The sequence below is a fragment of the Eubalaena glacialis genome, chromosome 20 (assembly GCF_028564815.1).
Source record: "Eubalaena glacialis isolate mEubGla1 chromosome 20, mEubGla1.1.hap2.+ XY, whole genome shotgun sequence".
NCBI lineage: Eukaryota > Metazoa > Chordata > Mammalia > Artiodactyla > Balaenidae > Eubalaena > Eubalaena glacialis.
This window is the reverse complement of record NC_083735.1, coordinates 14,235,657-14,260,622: the sequence shown is the minus strand read 5'-3', so window position 1 is coordinate 14,260,622 and position 24,966 is coordinate 14,235,657. Positions and strand designations below refer to the sequence as shown.

At 42.0% G+C, this 24,966-nt stretch overlaps 2 protein-coding genes across 3 annotated transcripts in view; one reads left to right on the top strand and one right to left on the bottom strand.

Annotated features, from left to right (window-relative positions):
- Positions 1 to 2,774, top strand: part of CFAP97 (cilia and flagella associated protein 97) — a 36,054-nt gene extending 33,280 nt beyond the window's left edge. For both annotated transcript variants that reach the window (XM_061177312.1, XM_061177313.1), the window contains exon 5: positions 875 to 2,774. In XM_061177312.1, coding sequence (XP_061033295.1) covers positions 875 to 1,002 — 128 coding nt within the window. In that variant the 3' untranslated portion in view covers positions 1,003 to 2,774. The remainder of the gene's footprint in view (positions 1 to 874) is intronic.
- Positions 2,775 to 14,709: 11,935 nt separating this feature from the next.
- Positions 14,710 to 18,817, bottom strand: SLC25A4 (solute carrier family 25 member 4). The gene is made up of 4 exons (XM_061177194.1): positions 18,577 to 18,817; positions 16,473 to 16,959; positions 15,805 to 15,945; positions 14,710 to 14,899 (listed from the first exon to the last, which is right to left on the bottom strand). Exons 1-4 carry the CDS (start codon positions 18,685 to 18,687, stop codon positions 14,742 to 14,744), a joined length of 897 nt encoding a protein of 298 aa, XP_061033177.1. The 5' UTR covers positions 18,688 to 18,817; the 3' UTR covers positions 14,710 to 14,741.
- Positions 18,818 to 24,966: the final 6,149 nt, after the last annotated feature.

The window sequence follows — 24,966 nt, the reverse complement described above, 5'->3', positions numbered from 1 at the left end:
GGAGAGACTTTTACTTTCAATATGTTTATTTACGGAAGAAATGAACAGATATGCTCTTTAAAAGTTGCTGAAACATTCTCTTTAGCCAGTTAAGAATTTTTAGTAGTATCTTCCAGCCCTAATATGTGCTTTTTCTTCCTCATTGGTAACAAAAAGAAGAATTAGCAATCTGTAGTCATCAGATTAATCCCTCTTAATGCTTAATATACGATCCGTTACACGCCTGGCCGGTAGTGTGTCCCGGAGAACGCAGGTGGGAGTGACCACTGAGTGCTAGGGTATGTGACGCATGGAAAGGCCAGACCTTTTTCCCTACAGAAGTCTGTGCTGTTGGTTCATGTATGTGTTCAAAACTATAAAGTCTGTAGAAGCTAATCCTAAGAGAAAGTTGGAACCGCTTGTAATCTTAAACACTCAAATGACTAGTAATTCCATTCACTCATCCTTCAAGCATCATTTCCTTGGCAGAGTTCATGACTAAGAAAGGGTCTTATTCCAGTTACTCACACTTAGTATTGCCTTGAAAGCAGTAAATTATTTGTTGAATAAATGTATAAATGGTTATACATAGAGATTTTTTTCCCACTTGAATCCTTTGAGAAGCTTTTAAAAACATTTATTCCCACCCCAAATCTATTAAATCAAAATGCCCTAATACAGAGTTTGGGCATGTTTGTTATTATATTTTAAGTTCCACGGGGAATTCAGAAGCACATTCCTGGTTGAGAATCAAATTAGACTATTAAAAACACCTGTGAGATAGGGAAGACATTTTATTCTGGGCTTCAAGATAGGAGAGGAAGTTTATTAGATGACGATTTATATATTTAGTTTAAATAATTCAAATCCTTTCTTATGCTTTATATATTTTCAGGAGGAGCTTCCAGGACATCCAGTGCTACCAGTGGTCTCAGTTGTAAGAGTGAGCGATCAGCTTTTGACACATCCGGTGGCCTGTTGCTAAGACCTAAGCCCCCTAATGTCCGTACAGCTTGGTTATAAAAACTCTTTTTACTTTAAACATTGATCATCAAATTCTTATTGAAGTGCTCTTGTATATTACTATCATTCTCTGTATAAACATCTAAATACTGCTTTAAGCAATTTAAGGTGTACAACAGTGACTTGTAATTTATTGTAATTCGATGTAAAATTGTTTTGAAAAAGACAATTTAATATAAAATCAGTGTTCCTGTGAGGAGGAGTTTGTATGAGACTTGTATGTATTTTACAGAGAAATGGTAATATGCCGGTGTATTTTCTCAACACAGAAATTGGTTCAGCTGTCAGACTGACAAAATAGTTGTGATAGCATCGTTGAACGTTGGACCCAAGATGTTAGCTATATAGTTCTTGTTTGATGTGTTGTTTTTTTCATTTCTTGTAAGCTTTATACCATGAGCATAGCTCCTGACTGACTTTGTTTTCTCTTTGCTTCAGAACTTGGGCAGTGTGACATAACTTAATTGTTAGATAGTTATATGAAACAAATCTTGAAATTTGTTTTCCTTGGTGGAGCTGATTTAGATTTGATGAGCAGATTGAGTGAAGCTTGAACTGGGGCAATCCTTGTGATTCACCAGAGGTACCTACTACTTCTGTAGAAGGGAACTGAGTTACATCTCAAACACTTTATCAACCATTCTGAACCATTTCAAACTGTGAGTATTAGAAAGCTCAACTTAGAAGCTCCTCTTTCATGTTTTTATATATTCAGGGAAAGTAGTTAATGATGCTGAGAAATTAGGTTTCTTTAGAGCTACTGCATTGTGAATAGTTTGTCCAAGGACCAGATCATCATAAGCAAAAGCAAGTATCTGTTGAATCAGCAAAATAGCACCAGCAGTTTGAAGAGCCAAGCAGCAGATCCTGAGTTGTGTCAGGACAGTGTTTTAAGGGATGCTGTTAATGAGTTGTGTTATACTTAGAGTTTATTGTTTTAAGTGAGAAGAAAAGAAAGAAATGCATTGTCTCGTAGCTTTAGAAATTCCAGCTAGTGTTTTTAAGGGCTGAAAAAGAAAACTAAAAATATGAATGATAAAAGGGAAAAAAATCACGTTTGTTGAGGCTACTTTAAATGTCAGCTAACTTTCTTGCTTTGTTTTGGTTTGGGCATTTGTGTTGAATCCTGGAAGTATCATTTTTATCAGTCCCACTTTTAAAGTCCTAATAATCTTAAATGGAATTAGTAATGGCGAGTAGGGTGTAATATAGTTGACTTTTAAAATTAGAATATTTTTCTGTCAATCTATAGGCTCTTATATTATACAACAAAGTATATCTAGGTCATGTTGCTTCTGCTGTTCTAATTATCACTGTTTTTATTACTGGCCTTTTCTGTATACCTTAAAATGTATTGGAAAGTTTCTATATTAAATGCCAAATCTTTCTTTTTCTTAGTGTGAATTTTTGATCTGTAACCACAGTAAGATTTGTGTTTTGTTTTTCTGGGTTAACTCAAGCTCTGTAGCATGCACGCCAAACTTACTTTTCTTAATACCTTTGGCAGCAAGCCAAACTGCATTTTACTGAACATCAATTCAGAATTTCTTGCTCTTAGTTTGTATTGATAGATTTTGTTTAGGATAGGGCCTGTGAAACGTGGGAAGAATGGGGTTAAAAATTTGTGTGAACACAACCTGACTGTGAGATTTTTCTGCTGCTTTCTTTGAGCTTACAGTGTTCGTTCGCTGCTATCTGATATTCTGTTCTGGTGAACAGATTTTTACATCACTTAGTGCTCTGCTTTATGTATAAATTTTAGCTATACTAAACCAAGGTTTTTGTTTTGTTTTTTAACTTATTGCACTTTTAATGTTTGTATAACAACCTATCTTTAAGGAGCGATACGATAATGTTGAATTTAAAATTCAGCATTTGAATATCTGCTCAATAGTGAGTTAGCCAATTTTTTTAAATTGATTTGTAAGTTGTTAGAGAAAAAAAGTATGAAACCTTTTATGTAACAGCATTAGTCTCTGAATACATTTTGTATGGTCTTTGCTACCATATGTCAGGATACAATTATAATTTTATAGATAAAGCTGTACTTTTATTTTATTTTTGATCATTAAAAAAATTTTTTTTTCAAAAAAAATTTTTTTTTCTTTGTATTTTGATTTTAGATACTAATATAATGCCTTTAGTTTTTACTACGTTAACAGGGGAGGTTCATCTAAGTATTTCTGATAACAGGGGTTCAACTTGAAGTAAAAGTCAGGAAGAGCAACAATATTCATCTTTTCAAAGTGGAATTTACAATTCTGTTGTCATGATTCGTTTATATGATAAGTATAAATAGAGGGATAGGAGTTGAAAAATGTGATATTCTCTGATATAAGTCAAGGTACTTTTAAGATGTCATGGTTTAAGGGGTATTTTTATGAAGGAATCATAAGTATACTATTTTCATTTTCAAGAACATAAAAAAAGTGAAGGATCCTCTAGCACTACTTTACATTTGGTTCACCTGTACCTAAGATATATATTTTGAAGATTTACACGTGCAACTAGAAATTATACTAATCCAAGGTCTACAATTACTAGGCAAGGTTCTTATTGAGAGTTATTTTCATATCTGTCAAATGTTAAACTGATGTTACATCCTTTTTAATAAGATTCTATGAAAGATTTTGAACTATTAAAGTTATTTCCTAAGGGATAGCAATTACCTCATACTTCCCCTACTTCCTTTTTTCAATCTCCATAAAAAGCTGCTTCTTAGCTACTACTCCGAATAAAATTTTTCTTGTTTGCTTATAAATGTAGTGTAATGCAGTGGTTTTCAGCTTGTTAACCCAAATGTCCAAAATGGATACCAAGATAACTTTAAAAAGAGGTCACTGGGATGGATATGACTGTGTACTTCTCATCTTCAAATTCAAGTACTGCACAGTGTGAAAAGGATTATGACCAATATAAAGTTGGGGACACAAGTTTAAGTTATTCTATTTTAATAATTGAATTCATAAAATGTTTAATATCTTAAATGCCGAAGTCTAAACCTATAAATGATTGTAAACCATCCTAGAAAATGTGCTTAATGCTCATGAATACTTTATTTCTATAAATAAATATAGTAAGAAACTTAAAAATCAACATCCTTTTTTAATTTTCCAGTCTACTGTAATGTGTTTTAGGCATGAAGAACTAGCTTGGCACAGTGAAGAAAGAAAGAAAAGAATGAAAGATAACTGAGTTTTGATCCTATGTCTGTCTCTCAAATGCACTCTCTTATTCCCATTTTAAAAATTAGAATAATAACTTTTATGTGCCTTACATGACTAAGAATTAGCGAGAATGGAATTGGAAAGAGGATATTAATATTTATATCTTTGAAAGTATGACGTTTATGTGGCAAAGTGTTTGCTTAAAATTACATTCTTGGGCTTCCCTGGTGGTGCAGTGGTTACGAATCCACCTGCCAGTGCAGGAGACACGGGTTTGAGCCCTAGTCCGGGAATATCCCACCTGCTGCGGAGCAACTAAGCCCGTGTGCCACAACTACTGAGCCCACGTGCCACAACTACTGAAGCCCATGTGCCTAGAGCCCGTGCTCCGCAACGAGAGAAGCCACCGCAATGAGAAGCCCGCGCACCACAACGAAGAGTAGCCCCCGCTTACATCAACTAGAGAAAGCCCACGCACAGCAACGAAGACCCAACGCAGCCAAAAATAAATAAAATAAATAAATTTTAAAAAAGAAATTACATTCTTGATCCTCATCTCTTCAAACCACATCATCTAATTTGTCCTGTAAAATTGTTAAGATGCTACAACAGACACTCTTTTATAGCTTGAAGCAGTGTTTTTTTAAAAGTTCACGTCAACATTTCATATGTAATATATGTATTATGAATGATAAGAAATTCTCTTTTTAAAACTTGCTGGTAAAACATGTTTAGGAATTTTTTTGACGAGGGTTAAATAACAATGCCTTTGGAGTAAATCACTGAGTAGTTCTGCTGTAGTATATTTGAGCTCTCAAGTAGGAAGTTAAAGGATGCTTATAGCAAATAAGATTACATTATAGCAGAAAATTTTGTTTGGTTCTAAAATTCTGGTGACTGTTTTTTAGTCCACTTAGAGATATTTCTGGAGCCACCATAATACAGTCTTAATGTTCTGTGTCTCTATTTCAGAATCCAGTTTGTAAGTTCAGGTAAATTGCACTGTTTGTTCTAGATATTTTTAAGGTTTTACTGCTTTACAAAGTAAAATTTACAAGGTAACGTCATTATTTTACTATAATTTAATGAGACACGGGGTTTTTTCCTATGAACCTAATTTTGTATCCACTATTATAGTAAAAGAATTTGGCTAGTCACAAAAAAAATGATTAAAACCTAAGGTTTGAAATTCTTAGAGTATGTATATTACAAAGATAGTCTTTACCAAAAATCACATGTTACATTTATTTCATATATTTGGGGATTATAGCTGATCTCCAAGTTTTGAGTATGCTTTGGTTTCTTTATTTCATTACGAGAATCTTTGTTTCATGAAGAAAATATCCAAAATTAAGCAAATATATCTGCTTCCCATGTAGTTAGGTATACAAACTAGAAAAACCTAATTCTACTGTTAATTTGAGAAGATTTCATTTTAAATTATATTTCGGGGAATGTGAGAGGAATGTGGTCTTTTAGGTGAATATCCACAAGAAAATGACATTCCATAGATTTTGTTGATAGCTGTTTAAGTATTACAGAAATACAGAAAGGGGCACAAAACAAATGTACAACTCATGTTGTCACAGAGCAAACCCCTGAGTCACCACTAACCAGATCAAGAGTTAGAATATTGCCAAGAGCTCACAAGATCTGCCCCCCCCGACTTTTTTTTCACAAATGAGATTTTTTATCTGTCACCATTCAGAGTCTGAGTTTTAAACAGATTCTTGGACTGGTGGTTCATCTCCACCAGCTCTTTCACCTCCCTCATCCCCAGGCTTGTCCAGAATTGCTCCCGTCACCATGAAGCTCCATGAGTTTTCCCAGTTCAAACTTGGGCTTCTTCAGCATTTTTACTTTTCTAACAAGTCTTCATGGAGCAGATAAATAGGCTGGCAAGCCTCTCTGTGTCTTGTCCAGTGCTGTCTGGAATCAATTTATTGACCACTTCTCTTGAGTCATTTGTCTGTACCTCTTGGGCTGTGATTTCCACCACCTTCTCCCGAATTCAGTGGGCCTGTGGGGCGAACTCATGAGATCCCATGGGGATCCCTCCCTGTTACGATCCTCTCTGCCTGCCAGAGGGTAACCACCACCGGCTTAACTTTTAACCACCGGCTTAACTTTTAACACCATTGTGTGGTTTCGCCTGGTTTTGAATGTCATACGAATGGAATTATATTCTTTTGTGTCTCAGTGCTTTTGCTGAATGTACTTATGATTGTGAGATTCTTCCACATCGTTGCCTGTGGCTGTAATTCGTTGGTGCTCATTTCTGTGTAGTATTCTAATGTATGACTATACCACGATCCATTTATCCAGTCTGTGGCTGATGGACATTTCAAGTGGTTTCCAGGTTTTGACTATTATAAATAATGCCAATACGAAGATTTCTGTAGATGTGCCTTGACCTGCGCGTGCATTTTAGTTAGGCCTATGCTTAGGAGTGGAGTTGCTGAACAGAGGCTACATACTCGATAGACAGTGCCAGAGTTTCCCAGGGTGAATGTACCAGTTTACTCTCTTGCAGAAGTGTGTTAGTTCCTGTTGCTCCATATCCTTACTCATATTTAGTGTCAGTCGTTTTTAAGGTTTAACCATTTGGGTGGGTATGTAATGGTATCTCGTGATTTTTCTTTGTTTTTCAATTTTTGGCCGCACCCCTCGGCATGTGGGATCTTAGTTCCCCGACCAGGGATCAAACCTGCACCCCCTGCAGTGGAAGGCTGAGTGAACCACTGGACCGCTGGGGAAGTCCCTATCTTGTGATTTTTTTTTTTTTTTTTTTTTTTTTTTTTTTTTTTTTAACTGCATTACTCTGGCTAATAAGATTGAACATTGGCCACTGGGATATCTTTTGTAAGGTACTTTTCAAGCTTTTGGCCTGTTTTTCTGTTGGTTGGATGTCTTTTTCTTGTTATAGGAGCAGTTATGTGTTCTGGATATGATCAATCCCAGTGGAGTCATGTTACAAAAATTTTCTCCCAGTCTGGCTTGCCTTTTCACTATAAATGGTGTCTCTGAACAGAAATTCTTCATTTCAGTTTAGTCCAGTTTGTCAGTCTCTTCTTGATTAGTACTTTTTAAAATGTTGGGTTTTATACATTTTCATTTACCCGAGGACATGAAAAAATGCTGCTCAGTTATCTTCTAAAAGTTTTGCCTTTCACACGTAGATATGCAGTTCACCTGGCACTGTTGATTGTCTCTTTTTTCATTAATTCTGTTACTTTAGTTGTTTACTTCCAGCTTTATTCTTTGGGTTTAATTTGCTGTTATTTTTTAAACTTCTTGGAATGGATGTATAGTTCACTGATTTTCAGCCCTTCTTTTCCAATAGATGCATCAAAGTCTATAAATTTCTTCTTAGCATAGCTTTAGCTGTTTCCCACAAGTTTTGATAACATGGTATTTTTATTTTCAAGTTCAAAATATTTTTGAGTTGCCCTTCTGATTTCCACTTTTTACACCATGGCCCTTTAGAATATATTTTTATAGGATGTTTTAAAGTTATGTTTGTGGTTTTGGTTTAGTTTATATGAAAAATTGTAGGAACAACTTGAGGATCTAGATCAGGGTTCAGCGAGTTACAGCACATTAGCCAAATTCAGCAGCCCAGAGCCCATTTTTGTGGCTTTTACCTTTTTAAATGGTTTTTTAAGTCAAAATAATATTCTGTGATGTGTGAATATTATATGGAATTCACATTTCAGTGTCTGTACATGAAGTTTTATGGACTAGCCACGCTGGGTTCATTTGTCTTATCCAAGGCTGCTTTTGCAATAGGGCAGAACTGTGCTGTGTCAAAGACCATCTGACCGACACAGCCTGAAATATTTACTATCTTGTCCTTTAGAGAAAAAGTTTGTTGACCCTTGCTCTGGATATTTTCTTGCAGACGAGATTTACTTTTGCTTCTGGCAGGCAGCAGGGGTGCTCACAATCTCAAATCACCCTAATCCAGCTAAAGGGACGAGATGGTCTGAAGGCTGGCGTCAGTGACTGCAGGGGCCAGCCGGTCTCCGGTTCCCTCTTCCTGCTGCAGGAGGGCTCCCAGGGCTTCCCTCCCTGGGCGGGCCCCGCTTCCCTCCCTGAGAGGCTCTCAGAATCGCTTTGTAGTTCTCAGCCTTCCAGCCACATTTCCATGACTTTCAGACACCTCCCACCTCCTGGGGAAATGGACCCCAAACACCAGACTCTTTTCTCAGGATGTCTTCCCCCAAATCTTGGCCCCAATTTCCCATGCCCTGTTAGCTCCCCGCTGCCTTCAAGCAAATTTTTATTTTAAATAGTTTGAACCCTTTTTCTAGTCGTTTTCAGAGAGACCACTGGTTGGCATTACCTGGTCTGCCAGTATGGAAATCCTTTATGAATCATAAATACACTGCTTTGAGAGACGATTCTTCGATGTTACAGTGAAACTGCCAAATGAGTTCTGTTAGTCTTGAGCCTGGAGTGGTCTGGGCAGCTGTCATGAAGCAGCCCCGTTTTCTCATCCCCCCTCAGCCCCCCAGGGTTGAAGGTGGTGGTGGCCATGATGCCTGTTCATCTGGTTCCCACCAGTGACTGAGGCCCAGGAATAACCCCAGCCTCTTCCCCCGTGCTCACTCTCTACCCCTTTTAAACCCACTGCAGGTCCTCACGTCGTCCTGCTATTACCGCTTTGATTCCAGGTAATCGTTTCTCACCTGCACTGCTGTCTCCTTGCCCCCGATCCCTTCCCCACGCTGCTGCCAAAGTGCTGAAGCGGAAACTTGATCACGTCACTTCCTTGCTTTAAAAGTTCAACGGCTCTCGAGAGACTGTTGTAGAAAAATGGAAGTTCTTCAGAAGAGCCCACTAAGTGCTTCATTATTTAGCCTCACTTCTTATCAGGCCCACAGACCCCTTTCAGCCTTCCTTAAGCTCAGCCTCCCCCCAGACTATAAATTCCCTAAGGGCAGACATCATGTTTTACTGGAATTGTATGTTCTCTGGGTCTAGCACAGTGTAGGTATTCACATGATGGTATGAAAGGACTGATGGATAAGCTAAAATAATTGTGTCCATGCTTACCATTCCCTTTATTCTTACCGTTCTCTGTCCTCTTAGTCATGGGGCTTCAAATGAGCCCATCTTCCAAATTTGGGGGCAAAAATTCCCTTTGTCTAACCGACCCTCTGGCTACTACCCTGTTTTTGTTTCTTTATTTCTTTGTACTAAATTGAGAATGCTGTGTGAGAATGCTTTCTTTGTACACACGGGTCCTTCCACCTTGGCTGCCACCTGTCTCCCCTGGTCCACTGGATTCCAGAAGCCCAAGGGTGTGTACTCTCCTCTGACATCTCGCTGCAGGCCTGCCACATTCACCCAATAACCCATCACTTGGTTTTTCTCTCTTACCAACCCTCTGTTGTGGGACTTGTAGTCTCTAAGTTACTGCAGTTACTTATTTACATTCTTCTTTCCTCTGTTAAGACTCCTCCTCAGTGACAGGGACTGGGTCAGTCTGGCATTAACTTTGGCTCCAGTGCCTGACGTGCTGCTTTGGCGTGTGCTCAGCCGTGTGTGTGGGGTGAATATGTGTTGTCCCCCTTCTGCCCCACTCCCCACTCCCCACTCCCTCCATGACCTCTTAAAAATTCTGCCTTACCTCATCAGCACCATACTGAATCTGTTCAGGTCACTGATGGCTCCCTCCTTGCCAAATCCCAAGACCTTTCTACCTCCTTCTTTTCTAACCTCTCTGGGGCATTTGCTATTATTGACCCTCTTTGAAATAATCCTCTACTTTACTTTGATGCCACATGGGTTACCTCAGTTCTTTCCCTGGGTTTTGCCTGATGACTGGGACTAGCACCTGTCTCTCCAACCCCTAATGGTGGTGACTCTACTTCAAGGCCATCTCGGTCATCTTCTCTGTTGTTGTTTTTTGTTTTTAATTTTATTGATTGATTGATTGATTTTTGGCTGTGTTGGGTCTTCGTTGCTGTGCGCAGACTTTCCCTAGTTGCGGCAAGCGGGGGCCACTCTTCGTTGCGGTGCGTGGTCTTCTTATTGCTGTGGTTTCTCTTGTTGCGGAGCACAGGCTCTAGGCACATGAGCTCCAGTAGTTGTGTCTCACGGGCTCTAGAGCGCAGGCTCAGTAGTTGTGGCACACGGGCTTAGTTGCTCTGTGGCACGTGGGATCTTCCCAGACCAGGGATTGAACCCGTGCCCCCTGCATTGGCAGGTGGATTCTTAACCACTGCACCACCAGGGAAGTCCCTCTGTTGTTTTTATACTTACTCATTTTATTGATTCTTAAGGACTGTTTACAAAAAATGCTACATTTAAGATAGTTTCCAAATTTCTATCTAGTCTTCTTTCCTTTACTTTTACATAGTCCTTTACTTTTAGGATCCCTTTTAGATGCTTTCAGTTACTTCAGAATCTTTATATCCAAAACTGAAGTCACTGACTTTCCCAAGTGCTCCTCCTAACTTCCGCTGCCATCGGGGTAGTGTCGTTTTTTTCTCAAACATTACAGCTCAGCATTCTTGTTGATTAACATTTTTCTTCAGTGTCTGAATTATGTCCTGTCATTCTTCAAAATATAACACATTCCTCACTTTCACTGCCATCCCTCTAATCCACACCTTTATCACATCATATTTGGATTGCTAAAATAGGCTTTTAGCTAGAGAAAGCTTAGGAAGCACTGACTTTAGATTATATATCACGTGGTTTGGTACTTAAGTCATATGGTCTCAGGTATTGACTTTAGTCTGTGTTTTACATCCCAAATAAAGCAAAAGAAAATCCTTGAGAGCAGAGACCCCATCATGCTTTTGGATCTGCCACAGCATCCAGGCACATGTGAGACCACAGAGTGTCACTCAGTAATATTTGGCTCATCGATACTTGCAGCAATTGCAAGAAATAGGGAAACTCAACTACAATAAAATGTTTAAAGATGCTCTAGTAAAGGGCTACAAGAATTAAAAATGAATAGAATACAGAAAAATTATATTCTACAAAATGTCTTATGAGACATAGGTAACCTTAATACACACACTGTACATTAACAATTATAAGACAGTAGATTCTCATTATTTGTGGTAGTCATGTCCTATAGTGTTAGCAGGAGCACTGAATTAGCAAATACTGGTTCACTGCTCCTAAGAGAAATACAGGTTAGGTTCCTTTGAGCTTCTGGTCACATTTTTGTCAACCAACCAATACATAACCTTGTTTTACATGTGTTTGTGTTTAAAGCCACATATTTAATATAAATGGTTGATCCATTAACATTAAACTCATGGCCAACAGCACTCAGGCCTGAAGGAAGCTCATCTAACACACATATCTCCTCCATAAGGCAGAGCACAGCCTTCCAGCACTTAGAAACCCTGGACATCACTTCATCACTACGCTTTGGGGCCATTTTAAACAATGAAATCACCAACAGAAAGCACAAAAAGGCGAAAAACATGGCACTGCATAGGTCACGAAAGGCCCCGTTTTCAGAGTGGGAGCAGAGCGGAAACACGAAGGCAGGTCATGGACTAGTTTGACCTCAGCTGGGAAGGCACGTGTCAGGCAAGTTTTTCATTGCTCTGTTCATGTCCAAGAATGAACACACAGGGGTTAGAAATAAATTTTAGAGAGGAGTCTAATTTGCAAATATGGAATCTGCAAATGAGGACCAAGTGTACTTTTTCATGCACTGATAAAAATTGATATTCAAGAGAAGCAGAAAAATGAAAGGAATTTATGGCGTGATAGATTTTGTAAAATTGTATTTAAGGACTTGAAATTTGAATTTAAGGCAGCCATAAATTTTCATCCATAACATTATATGGGGGTCAATATATGACCCCAACGTGGTTGTCCACTTACTACCCTCTGCGTGTTCAAGATCCCACCCAACTGGAGGACTCGACTTTCCCCAAATACTCCCCAGGTTCTCTGTTTTTTTCAGATGCACCTTTTCCTCATTCATTCTTGCATTCAACAAATACGTATTAACCACCACCCACGTCCCAGGCACAAGGCAGTGAAAATGATGATCACCGTCCTGAGTTTGCGTTGCACACTGTAGGTGTTTTTAAATTTTGCCTCAGCACAGTTTATGGTCCATATTCTACACAAAGTAAAACAGAATGGAAGCCATTATTCAGTTAATTAAGGTTTAAACACAAACCATGGAGGCGAGCTTTCTTTCAAAGTTATACCCTTATGAGCTGCCTTCTTCTCTGTCAGCCTCCATACTTTTTCCCATACACTCAAAATACAAAATAAGGTAGCTAAGAAGACAGAAGATACCCATAGGTGAGGCTTTTAGGGAGAATATCCATAAAAAATGAAAAGGGCTTATTGGGGGTGCTGGTAAGAGAAGGGGTGTATTTAGGGAGAGAGCTTTGCAGGAAAGAGGGCTAGTGAGGAACCCCTGGGGGCGGGACACTCCATTCCCAGTTGTTACTTTAAACGCTTCTCAACCCTCCAGACCTTCAAGCCTGACAGCTCTGCACGGTGAGAAGACTGCAGAGCTAGGATGGTAAGGGGAGGTACTGCCTGGCAGAGGCTGAGGGGTCTGGGGGTTCTGGGTGCGCTCAGGAGCCTGAGGACTGATTCCACAGGCTCCTTACACAAATCTCCGCTCCCGATGCCTCAGGGGTAACACTTGCGGGGATGGGGGAGGCCAACATCTGGGTCACATGCAGAAGGGGGATAGTGACACTAATAAATGCTCAGTCCCCTTCTCCACTTCCTGCTCCTGCCCGGGAGGGCCCGCTGTTCACTCACCGCTCACACTGCCCACCTGCTTCTCATACCCCACATCCCGCACCCCCGGCTAACTCTTAGGCTTGAAAATACTCAAAGGGCTGGCCTTACTTTGAGATATACTTCGCAAAAGTATTTGTCCTCCTAGCCTGCCCTGCTTTTCTTTTCTCTCCATCAGCAACAGAACTTGGGCCGTTTCTATCATCCTTAGCATTGGAAAGCCAATGAGGACAAGGTATCCAGAAGGCGCCTAACAAACAGTGTTTGTGGCCTGGCCTTGAGATGGCCTTAAGACACTTTCTTTTTAGCTCTCTGGCCTTTTCCAGAGGCAGAGACAACTGCTAGATTAGGAAGGATGTAACCTTGGAGGTGGCCAAACACAGACCTTAGTTACTAGAGTGAAACAAGGCAGCCGATTTTTTATTGGGGAGGCGGGAGTAAGGAGAAGAGATTGGGAAGAAGGGTAAAGAACAGAGGGTACCGGGACTTCCCCGGCGGTCCAGTGGTCAGGACGCTGCACTTTCACTGCCATGGCCTGGGTTCAATCCCTTGTCGGGGAACTAAGGTCCCGTAGCCAAAAACAAAAACAACAAAAAAAGAGGGTACCGAGACGCCCCTCGACCACCTGTCAGGAGAAACATAAAAGACATGTGCCTGCCCTCCAGGCTTCGCCAGCAGGTAGGGACTTGTTTCCTCCAGGTCACTCCCAACAAGCAAGGACCATATGAACTGCGTGTTCTTCTGGACCAAAAATACTTACTTTCCTCTTGCAAACAGGTTTATGAGAGTCAAATCCAAAACTGACTTTTCCTCTAGGTCTTGACAAATTGTTGCAGAAAAGAAGTGCTGGCAGATACTTTCTATACCCATGTATTTAAATCGAGTTATTTTCTTTCAAGGCCCACCTTCTACCACTCCCCCCACTTCATCTCCCGGCTCTAGTCCTACTCAGCCAGGATTCACTGTATTAAACGTTACATTATTTAACAACGCCATGTCACTCCTCTCTCCTAACCCCACTTAAGCTTTTTTCAGAATAGGCTCCTGCCTTTTTGTATCTTCCACAGGACCTAATAGGCATTAAATACCAGCTTGCTAACTGATTTTCAATGAATACTGTCTACCTGTCATAAAATTCCAAGTATCACAATTCTCTAAAGGCACTAATACAGAGCACTTCCTAATCATGCAAAGCTCTTGAAACTGTGATTTAAAGCTTTTAGTGGAACCTCAGAATTCCTGAAGACAGTATGAAAGTGCATAAAATAAGGTAAGATTACAGAAGCTACAATCCGTGTTACCACTAAGAGTCTACAGCAGCATCGTAGGAGGTAAGGTGAAGAGAGACAGCATAACCTATTTCAGTTTGAAAACCAGAACCTTAAGCCCTGTAGGTGCTCACATGATACACAGTATAATATCTGACATTTAGAAGCTTGGCCACGGAGTTATAAATGAGTCATGCTAGAAAATAAGATTGATGGTCTTATGATTTTAATCCATTTGGCAGTTAATAAGAATTCAGTAAAATAGCATGCATTAAGTGGTCTTCACTGACATTTCACATTCAGTTATTCATTATTGTATCTTCAGTTAATTATATAAGTATGATAAGCTATTTTCTATTTGCTGTGGGAATTTAAATGTAAAATAAATACAAAATACATTTGTGGTTTAATGAATACTCAATGAAGCCTTTTTTTTTTTCCTGAGGTATTCCTTTCAATCTGGTTTCATCCCAGATCTTTCTTTTTACTTCCCCTAGGAAGAGTCTATTAAACCACACGATGGATCTGGAACCAATGATCTTGAGTTTTAATTACATCAGACATATTTTTTGATCTCATCATACAATACCAATACAAAAGCACCGCCCATGCCTCTCAACACGTTGGACCAGGCGCCTTTGAAGAAAGCCTTGGGTCCTTCGTCTTTTGCAATCTTCCTCCAGCAGTCCACTGTCCCAGAGTACATAATATCCGCTGTGGAAACAAATGTCGGTAAGGGCTCCGTAATTCTGGGGGAAAGAGACTTTTCCTCCAAAAGACATCTGCCCACATTGTCACCAGTGTTATAAATCTCACTTTGAGCCTTCCGCCCAGCTCTATGCACATTCAACAGGACGTCCCCTCCCCTTGCATAACTGCTGAGGGGGGGTCTCTGGTGATTCCTACTTCAGCTCAACTCAAGATCAACTGAAGAACTGGGGCGATGAACCAGCTAATTCACAGAAGTCAAACAGTGAAATAGGAAGGGAGCTGGGTAGAGCGGAAGTATTAAGCTGGGTGGTCCCCTTTGTTATGGATGAGAAAACTGAGGCCTAATCTCAGATTATACTGCCTAAGGTTAAAATAAGAGATGCAATTATTAGGTTGAACCATAAGAAACTGTCAACATTTGATGTTTTTTTACTGTGAACATGGCAATTTCATATGTTTCAACCTATGGAAGCTAAAACTTTTCCTATCGCAACAGACTGCTTCAGGCCATCTCTCCCCCAGCTAAATCATCCTCCCCAATAATACTTGTAGTAACTAGATAAGAGAATAAGTATTTTTAAATAAACTAGCTGACTACTTCAATTCTTTCCCCTTGTTTCTGCACCCAGGCTCTAAGGGAAAAGGGCCTAAGGCCTCTATGATGCTAGATACCTAGTTAAGTTCACTTCTAAATATCCCATTTTTGGTGTTCTTATCATTTCTTTGATAAAAATAAAAAATCTTTTTTTAAAGGAATAGTTGAGAATGTTGGGGAGGATTCATTATCATCTTTCCTTCCTAAATTCTTAGCACAATTTTAACAACTTAGAATAGTGAAGGCTGTAAAGAGCACTGACTGGTATTCTCCTTGAGCAGAAAAATAAGATTCTGAGAGGTCTCAGGCTTACCCCCTTTCCGACCAGACTGCATCATCATCCTACGGCGGACAGTGTCAAAGGGGTAGGACACCAGCCCTGCGACCGCCGTCACAGTCTGGGCAATCATCCAGCTCACGATAATGTGCACATTCTTGGGGTCAGGCAACATCCCTGTGGGCAGAGCCAAGAAACCAAATGACCATGACATGATTCCTCTGAGCAGCTGAGCAAAAAGCAGGTGGGGATGGAGAACAGGCCACCACACCTCCAACTCCATGCCCTACCCTTCCAGAAGAGTCCGCCCTTTGTGAGGTGCCTCATGAGTAACCAGGCAGCCGACAAAAGTTGGTGGCACCCTCCCTGGATCCGCAAAGCCAGAGCTGTGCCCAGTGCACAGGGCATGTTGAAGTGGCTCCAAGTTAAACTTGGTAACTGAGAGAGGGAGCTGGGCTCCCCCTTCGTCCGTCCTCGCTGAATAACTCAGGGCCAGTTTATTTCAGTAGAGGACAAGGAGAATCCCCCAGCTATTGATCCACGCCTCAACACCTCCTCACTGAGAAGCCTCAGTTTAGGCCAGGGACAAGGGACAAACAAGATTAACAAATACAAAGTCCTTTATCAGTTAGAGATCCCTCAGGATCCTCTCTGCACACACCCTCCTCCTCCCCGCTCTGCACCCCCTGATGCCCTTCTCTCACCCTTGGCCGTATCATAGACTCCAAAGTAGGCAGCTCTGTAGATAATGATGCCCTGCACAGAGACGTTGAAACCCTGGTAGAGACCCCTCAGGCCATCAGACTTGAAGATCTTGGTGAGACAGTTGCCCAGGCCAGTGAACTCACGCTGGGCAGCACCCTTGCCCACGTCGGCGGCCAATCTGGTCCTAGCAAAGTCCAGCGGGTAGACAAAGCAGAGAGAGGTGGCCCCAGCTGCCCCACCGGAAGCCAGGTTACCGGCAAAGTAGCGCCAGAACTGCTTATGGCGGTCCACGCCCCCCAGGAAGATCTGCTTGTACTTGTCCTTGAAGGCGAAGTTGAGAGCTTGGGTGGGGAAGTAACGGATCACGTTGGCCAGGTTACCCCTCCAGAAGGAGAGGACGCCCTGCTCCTTGGGGATTCTCACCACGCAATCAATGATCCCTTTGTATTGCTTCTCAGCACTGATCTGTTGGCTGGCATGCTGGACCTGTGGAGGGGGGGAGGGTGGTGGAGGACAGGCAGGGCAGAGAGAAGGAAAGATGACAGGAGAACAAGGTTTGCACTTCCTGGACTTCCTTGTTTAAAAAGTATGGGGAGGGCTTCCCTGGTGGCGCAGTGGTTGACAATCTGCCTGCCAATGCAGGGGACACGGGTTCGAGCCCTGGTCTGGGAAGATCCCACATGCCGCGGAGCAACTAGGCCCGTGAGCCACAACTACTGAGCCTGCGCGTCTGGAGCTTGTGCTCCGCAACAAGAGAGGCCCGCGCACCGCGATGAAGGGTGGCCTCCGCTCGCCGCAACTAGAGAAAGCCCTCGCACAGAAACAAAGACCCAACACAGCCAATAAATAAATAAATAAATAAATAAATATTAAAAAAAAAAAAAAAGCATGGGGAAATCAAATGAATATTGAGTAAATGTGTTAGCTACTTGGATAATACGCCCCCCAAACCCAATTTTGCCTCAATTATCAGGGCATTTGAGAGAAAAGTTTCTGCTCCAAATAAACAGAAAGAATGATTTGATTACATAAAGGGAGTCATTTATTTATTGCATTTTTTCCTAGGTGCCAGAACTATACTAGGGGTTTACTGGGAGATAGAAATGATTAAAGATCCTTGCCCCAAAGGACACCTGCTCTGATTTGACAGACATGATCGGCAGGAGATGAGAATTCCTCAGTCTCTCTCTAGTCTCCCTGGAGACCAGGATCTCTGAGTAGTAGATGTTCTAACAGCAGGAGAAGGAATCCACTAGGCATTCAAGCCTGAAATTTTTCAAGCGGATTATCCAAGTAATTAATTATTGAGGGGTTTGTTGCCGTGGGCAATTTGTTGGGGTTTTTCTTGTTACTGATCATTTTGACTCCCAAATTGAGAACGCCCAATTCCTCATTGGAGGGGCCCTTGTTTTTGGGGCAAGTGAAAAAAAAAGGATACATGGGATGATGAGGACAAGCCATTCAGAGACCAGGCTGGGGAGGAAAAGATTTGGGGAAAGGATGAGTAAAGCGATCTAAGTTTACTCTGAAAATTGTTTCTTAGTCTCTCAAAACCTGTTTCTTTATGTGCAAAATGGGGAAAAATAATACCTACCTTACAGAAGTCATACAAAGATGAATGAATAATAGATATGTCAGCCTATAGCACAGCGCATGGGACATCGTAATAATGTCAAGTAATAATAATTATTTTGATGTTTCTATTGTAAAAGGTGGATGCAGGTAAGAGGGTGCAAGGGACTTTGAAAATCAAGAGGTGAGGCCGACCCAAGAAAATCAAGAGGTGAGGCCGACCCAAGAAGCCTGAGTGCCCGCGCTGTCCCCGAGGCAGGATCTGGCTGGCTGCAACCTACTCCGGGTGGGTTTCCATATATAGACACTCGCACGCGGGGCGCCACCCGACACCAGGAACCCGCTACTGACTGACGCTGGACCTGTCTCTGAGCAGAGGGCACCTTCCCCTTCTCGCAGGCCGCGCGCCGGGCCCAGGCCTAGAGCGGATTTTCGCTGGCGCCCCGCTTCCCCTCGCCCCGCAGCTCGCCCGGGCCCCGCGCGCCCCGCCCCGCGCCCAGCTCGCCGCGCCCGCGCCCGCTCGGTCTTCACCTGCAGCAGCAGTTTGACCCTCTCGATGGGGGCAACCGCGGTCTTGGAGATGGCAGCGGCGACGCCGCCAGCCAGGAAGTCCTTCAGGAAGCTCAAAGCCTGGTCGCTCATGGTGACAGCCGGGCGCACACCGCCTCCGGGAGCCGCGCTCTCGCTCTCTTCGCCTGGCCAGGCACAGAGACCCCGGCTCTGTCCCTGCGCGACGCGAAGGGGCCGGTCGTTCTGCCCCGCAGCCCGCCTTATATGCCCCGCCCAGCCTCTCGCGAGAGAAGTAGGGACCCCGGGGCCGTGCGCGCCCCGCGCATTGGCTGGGCAGGTGCGTGGACCCCCCCCCCCACCCCGCCCCCGCCGACCCCCTCGTCTGCAGAGGGCAAAGGGGGCGAAGGCGCTTCCGGGAGGCAGGGGTGGGCCGGGGACTGTGCCTTTACTTGGGACGTTTAAAGGGCGAATTCATGTTATCTGTCCCGCGAGCGGAGGGAACACCGTGTCTATGCAGCATGTGGGCCGCTGTATTTATAGCACAAGGAGGCTTAGTCCCGGGCCTTACCTGGACGCAGACACAGGACCTGCAGCCTCCAGCCCAGCTCGCTTTAGCCTCGGGCCTGCACGCGACCCGTCCCTGGCCAAGGCCTGAAATGCTACTTTTTCTTCTTCTTCCTTGTAGCTGTGTCCCTCACCAGAGCTCCCTGCCTGGATGTGGGCCTCTGAAGAGTTGTGTGCGTTCACAAGTAAGATCCGCCAAAATAAATACACTAACGTCACTTGATGCTGTGGTTGCTTCATCTAATTTGGCAACCTGCTGAATCCCCTCTTCTCACCATTCAATCGTTCAATCCTTCATTCTGCTATCAAATGTTTCTGTGTCGGGCACTCAGCGCCACCAGGACAGGCTGAGTGCAGGGGGCCACTAGGTGAATACTTATTTTAGCAAGTTGTGTGTGTGTGTGCTGTTTTTCTATTGGGTCAGCCTGTAACCCCATGATACATAGCCCTAAGGACCTTATAGGATACAGGATACCTTTTTTTTTTTTTAAATCCCTTAAGGGCTTAATGTTCCACTCTGCTCTCAATGGAATCTCAGCACATATTCTGGGCGGAATGTTCTCAGGCAGCTGGTGGCTTTCTGAGGGTCAGTGCTGTTACCCTTCCCATTGGAGTAGCTGGGTGACCGGGATGTTAAGTAAGAGAAGGTCGAATCCTTGACTGTATTTGCCTCTTTTTAATAGACACCTGGGGTGGGGGAGATATATGCTATCTAGTCCTAGGAATTGATTGCAATTAATTTGTGGAGTTTTTTTTAAGAAAATATATTACTATGAGCTTTGATTTTCCTTAACATTTTTTCTAGACAGTTCATATAACCATACAGGTTTTCAAATACAGCTGTTCCTTCCCCTAGAATGATTGCTCTAAACTCTTTACACTATCCAATTCTCTTGCCATGTTTGTTAATGTTCCTTTGTACACTGGACAAAGTTTATTCACTTTTTTCACAAGCTTGCTGTTGAGTGCAGACAGGCATCATGTTAGGCATTGAGTGAGCTGCAGCTTTGTGTCACTCTGGGTTTGGAGGCTTCAGTAGAGCTGAGGTCACTTAGTTGGATGCCAGAACCACAAAGGGTATGCGTTTATCTGAGGTTGGAGAAGACTAGAGTTCAGAAATCCAGGTGAGCTGTATGAAAGCTAGCAAAGTGCAAATTTACCAAGGTCAGAGCAGGCAGAAGGTCAAGGATTCAGCATAAACAGAAAAGTCCATAACCACTTAAAACTCAAAAAGTTGGGAATTCCCTGGTGGTCCAGTGGTTAGGACTCCGTGCTTTCACTGCTGGGGCCCAGGTTCAATCCCTGGTTGGGGAACTAAGATCCCACAAATTGTGAGATGTGGCCAAAAAAAAAAAAATTTTGTCTGCCTATATGCCTGGATTTATTTTTACTGTCGAGCTGTTCAATTACTTAAACATCACAAGAAGACTTTTTTAAACAGACATTTAAGTTAAATATTAACATATTAATTCAGGAAGTTTTATCATCTTTGTTACCCTTAATTTTACCGATCAGAATTTTTAGTATTTCCTAAGTGGGAGATATCATATCTCTCCTTGGCTTCTGTCCAATTATCCTGTCACGTCAGAGGAGCTGTAGCTGGAATCCTTGACAAGAGGTTTTCCATGGACATCTGCACACTGTCCTCTCCCTCCATGGGCTTTCTCAGAAAGGAGAGGCCTCAGATGCCCCCAGGAGCATGAGCTGCCTGTGATCACAAGATCTGGGTATCACTTACACAGGCAGGGGTGAAAATGGCGCTCAGTAGAACATGCGTCTGCCCGCCAATCCCAGTACTTGGTGGCTTTCTGCCAGCCTGAGGATGGACAAGGCATCTGAGATAAGAGAGAAAACTCTGCTTTCAAATGTGGCATGGTGTCCTGGAGACTGGGGTGGGGTGGGGGGAGGGCTATGTAGAAATGAGAGTAGGGTATTGAGCGGTTTTTTGGATTTTAGTGGCAGCTTTTAAAGAATTAGTCTCTTTTTACCAAATTGGGACTAGAGAACGGGAGCTGCTAAAGAGAAAAAGGCACAAGAAATTTTAAAAAACAAACGAAAAAAAACACTTAAGGACTTGGTGATGGTGGGGCTAATGCACTGCCTGTGTGTAGGTGTATCTCTAAAACTGCAAGGAAGTAGAACACACTATTACTATTTGTTCATGTGGTAAACTCTGGCCTTAAACAAAGAGGAATGAATTCTGAAAATTTATTTTTTGATCATATAAGACCGTACATGAATTGCTGAATTTCAATCAAAGATTGAAGTAGACTCATTCATTTTCATGCATTGATGCATCGTTTCCAAAAGACCAAACAAAACACATGCTATATTTCTCCACAGTTCTCGCTCGGGGGTAGCTTAATTAATTAGAACGTTACCTTAATTAACAAATTCTTTATAAGAAAGCGTCTTAATAGTAAAGCCCTTATTAAAGTGCACACACACATCACATGCCTTCAGAAATCATGTGTATTCATGCAAAACACTCCAACTACCAGCTCCTACTTAGCTCATGCCAAGAAAATTATGCAACTACAAAATGTGTCTTCTTTTTAACCTATTTGTTCATTGCAGAAACTGCTTACCCTTTAGTGATCAACTCCCTTGGGTATCCACTCTCCTCCTTCCTTTATCCATCAAAATAGAAATGATCTGAACCATTCACTCACCATTCATTCATTGATTCATTTCCTTTTCATCTTTCAACAAGCATTATTGCATGCCTACTCTAGACACCAAACACTGTTGGGCACTGGTGATACAAAAATCAGAAAGGTAAGAGTGCTGCCCTAGAGAAGCTCACACGCCAGGAACAGACATACTTGTGCTGCCTATAAGGGTGTTCCAAGGTGGTGAGACAAGGGTGCAGGTAGGGCTGTGGTTGTACTTCCAGGTGAGTGACTTTCAATGTGCTACCTGAGTCAGAACTTGTATTTTTATTTTAGGAATGCTTAGGACACAAAAGTTTTGTTAGAAGGATCTTAGGCACTATTATTTAAAGTAGGTGATTTCTGGGGCAGAGGAGCCCCTGAATCATCAAAAAGATGGTCAGAGGGATTTCTTCTCCCAGAAGTCCCTCCTCGCTGGAAAAGTTGGCTCAGCTGTTGCTGGCGGGAGGAGCCTGCAAGCTTTCAGCCCCTGCAGCCTGTCCCCCACTCACAGAGTTGGACACCCCCTTCCTAAAGAGACCCATAACCTCTTCTCTCCCACCCAATCTTAGTACCCCATCTTTACTTTATCTGTGACCCCAGTAAGCATTTTCAGTCTTCTGTAATACAGTCAAGCTTATTTTTATGGATGTGTAATAAAGTCTTCTGATCATAACCGTCCACCCTTCATGATTTACGGGCTTCTGATTTCACTGAACTACAGCCTCTATGAATAAAACCAATACTCACCTGGAGTTGTCTTGACTGGTTTTCTAAGTGTTGTACATTTTGAACTGGCTTCCCCAGTATTTAGTGTTTCCTTATCCTAGAATTGCTTTTTTAAAATATTTGCTTTATTCCTGTTATTATTTAAATCAGTGTTTAATAAATGTTATCCAAGAGGCCATTTTTGCTCATCTGTACTGTTGAATAACAATATGTTGCTATTTTAATATAGGAAGTCTTTTCCCCCATATGCTTGCTTTTACCCCAAGACCCTTCCTTTTTCTGTCAGGTAGACATTCTGTGTCATGGCCTCAGAAAAAGAAAACATTCAGAAAGCAAAGAAAATAAAGAGTCTATTCTTGGCATTCGAATTTCCAAAGGAAGAGAAAGAATTCACGTCTACACAAGAGATTTGGTAGAATACCTGAGGGAAAGCAGAACTTCCTGCCCAGCACATCCTTCCAAAGATTACCTCAAGTTTTCCCAAACCTGCAGTGAAAGGAAGAGAGTTAGTTAGAGAGAAAGCAAGGAGTGATGTGTTCGTTTGGGTCTTGAGGAGACGGGGCCCTGTACTCTTCCCAGCCCAGGGAGGCTGTGAGAAACCAGGGAGACATGGCTGGGTGGTGGTTTAGGACACAGTCAGAGACAGCCTTGCAGAGTTCATCCAGCATGAAAAGGAGCAGGAGAACAAATGCCAGGCACCTGCAGGTTAGCCTGCTCGGGTCAAGGACCCTAGAAAAACCCATTACATTCCTCCTGCCCCTGTGTGGTGTGGGAGCACCAGAATACCATTCTGTAACCAAGGACACGAAAGTCAGCTGAGGGCAAGACCGACCTGAAGAGCCCTGTGGCTGGAAATGAGGCAAGTGTCAGGCGTGACCTTGGCGGGGCAATGACTGAAGACCAGAAGGGAACAAGGGAGGACTTGGCAGCTGATGCCAGCGCGGGGTGATCCAGACCACATGCCCTTCCTCCCCAGCCTTAGTGCTACAGATATCCCTAGAATGTAGATGGAATCCACCGGAAAGCGGTGGAGAGAAAAAGGGGACCCAAACTGTTTCTACCACTTGGCGAAAGGGAGCCTCTTCATAGAAATTAAATTGCTTTGCACAGCTGAGTTCGTGGGGCAGTATTTGTACTTGCTATAGTATTTTCTTAATTAAAAAAAACAATATACTAAAGGCACATCACAGCTTCGGAAACCACTGTTGCTCATTTTGTCAAGCACATTTCTTTAAGAAGGAGATGCAGACTTAATTGAGAGGGAGAGAGAGAGGGAGGGAGTGTTGAGAGGGAGGACCTTCAGGGCAGTTTACTCTATAAATCTCTGTGAGACTCCAACTTTTGCATTTCTATTAAATGGCTAAACTAAATAGGCACAGTAACTGACTCGTTTAACATACAAGCTCCATGATGTATTAAACATAATAGTTGTTCAATAAATGTTTTTTAAATGAGTAGGGAAATATCAAGCTTCAATTTCTAGTGCACTAGTTTGTTTTTTTTACAGTGAACCTGTATGATGTTTTATTTCTTTATTTTTATTGAAGTATAGTGATTTACAATGTGTTAATTTCTGCTGTGCAGCAGTGATTCAGTTATATATATATATATATATATTCTTTTCCATTATGGTTTATCTCAACATATTGAATATAGTTCCCTGTCCTATACAGTAGTACCTTGTTGTTTATCCATTCTATATATAATACTTTGCATACCCTAACCCCAAACTCTCAATCCATCCCTCCCCCATCTCCCCTCCCTCTTGGCAACCACAAGTCTGTTCTCTATGTCTGTGAGTCTGTTTCTGTTTTGTAGATAAGTTCATTTGTGTCTTATTTTAGATTCCACATATAAGTGATATCATATGGTATTTGTCTTTTTCTTTCTGTCTAGTGTACTAGTTCTTAAATTTTTCAATAATGGAGCACCTGGAACCCACCTTAACTTTTGTGTAGCACTATGAAATGTGGGTATATAGAATTTCATCATATAAAGTAGGAGTAAATATACTAGCAGAAATATGATTGTCTCTAATGTGTGTCCGCCATGTAAAATCATAGCCACTTCAGTGGTGGATTTGTCAATTTCTCCTGTAGTTGTGACAAATTTTCCTTTATACGTTTTAAGGCTTTGTTCTTAAAGGCAAAGAAAATTTGAATTGTTATACCTTCTTGGTGAATTTAACTTTTATCGTTAAGTTTTAGTCTTCTTTATCTGTAGTGATATTTGTGCCCTAAATTCTTAACCCCCTAAATGAACAGAGCAATACCTGCTTTTCTTTGGTTTGTATTTGCCTAGTTTATCTTTTTCTACTCCTTTACTTTCAACCATTCTGTATATTTGAGGTATGTTTTCCATAAACTTTTATATTTTCTTTTCCCTTTTTAAAAAAGTCTAAGTTGATACTCTCATTCTTTTAGCTGGAGAGTTTGGACCCATTTCCATTTGTTGTGACCATTGGTAT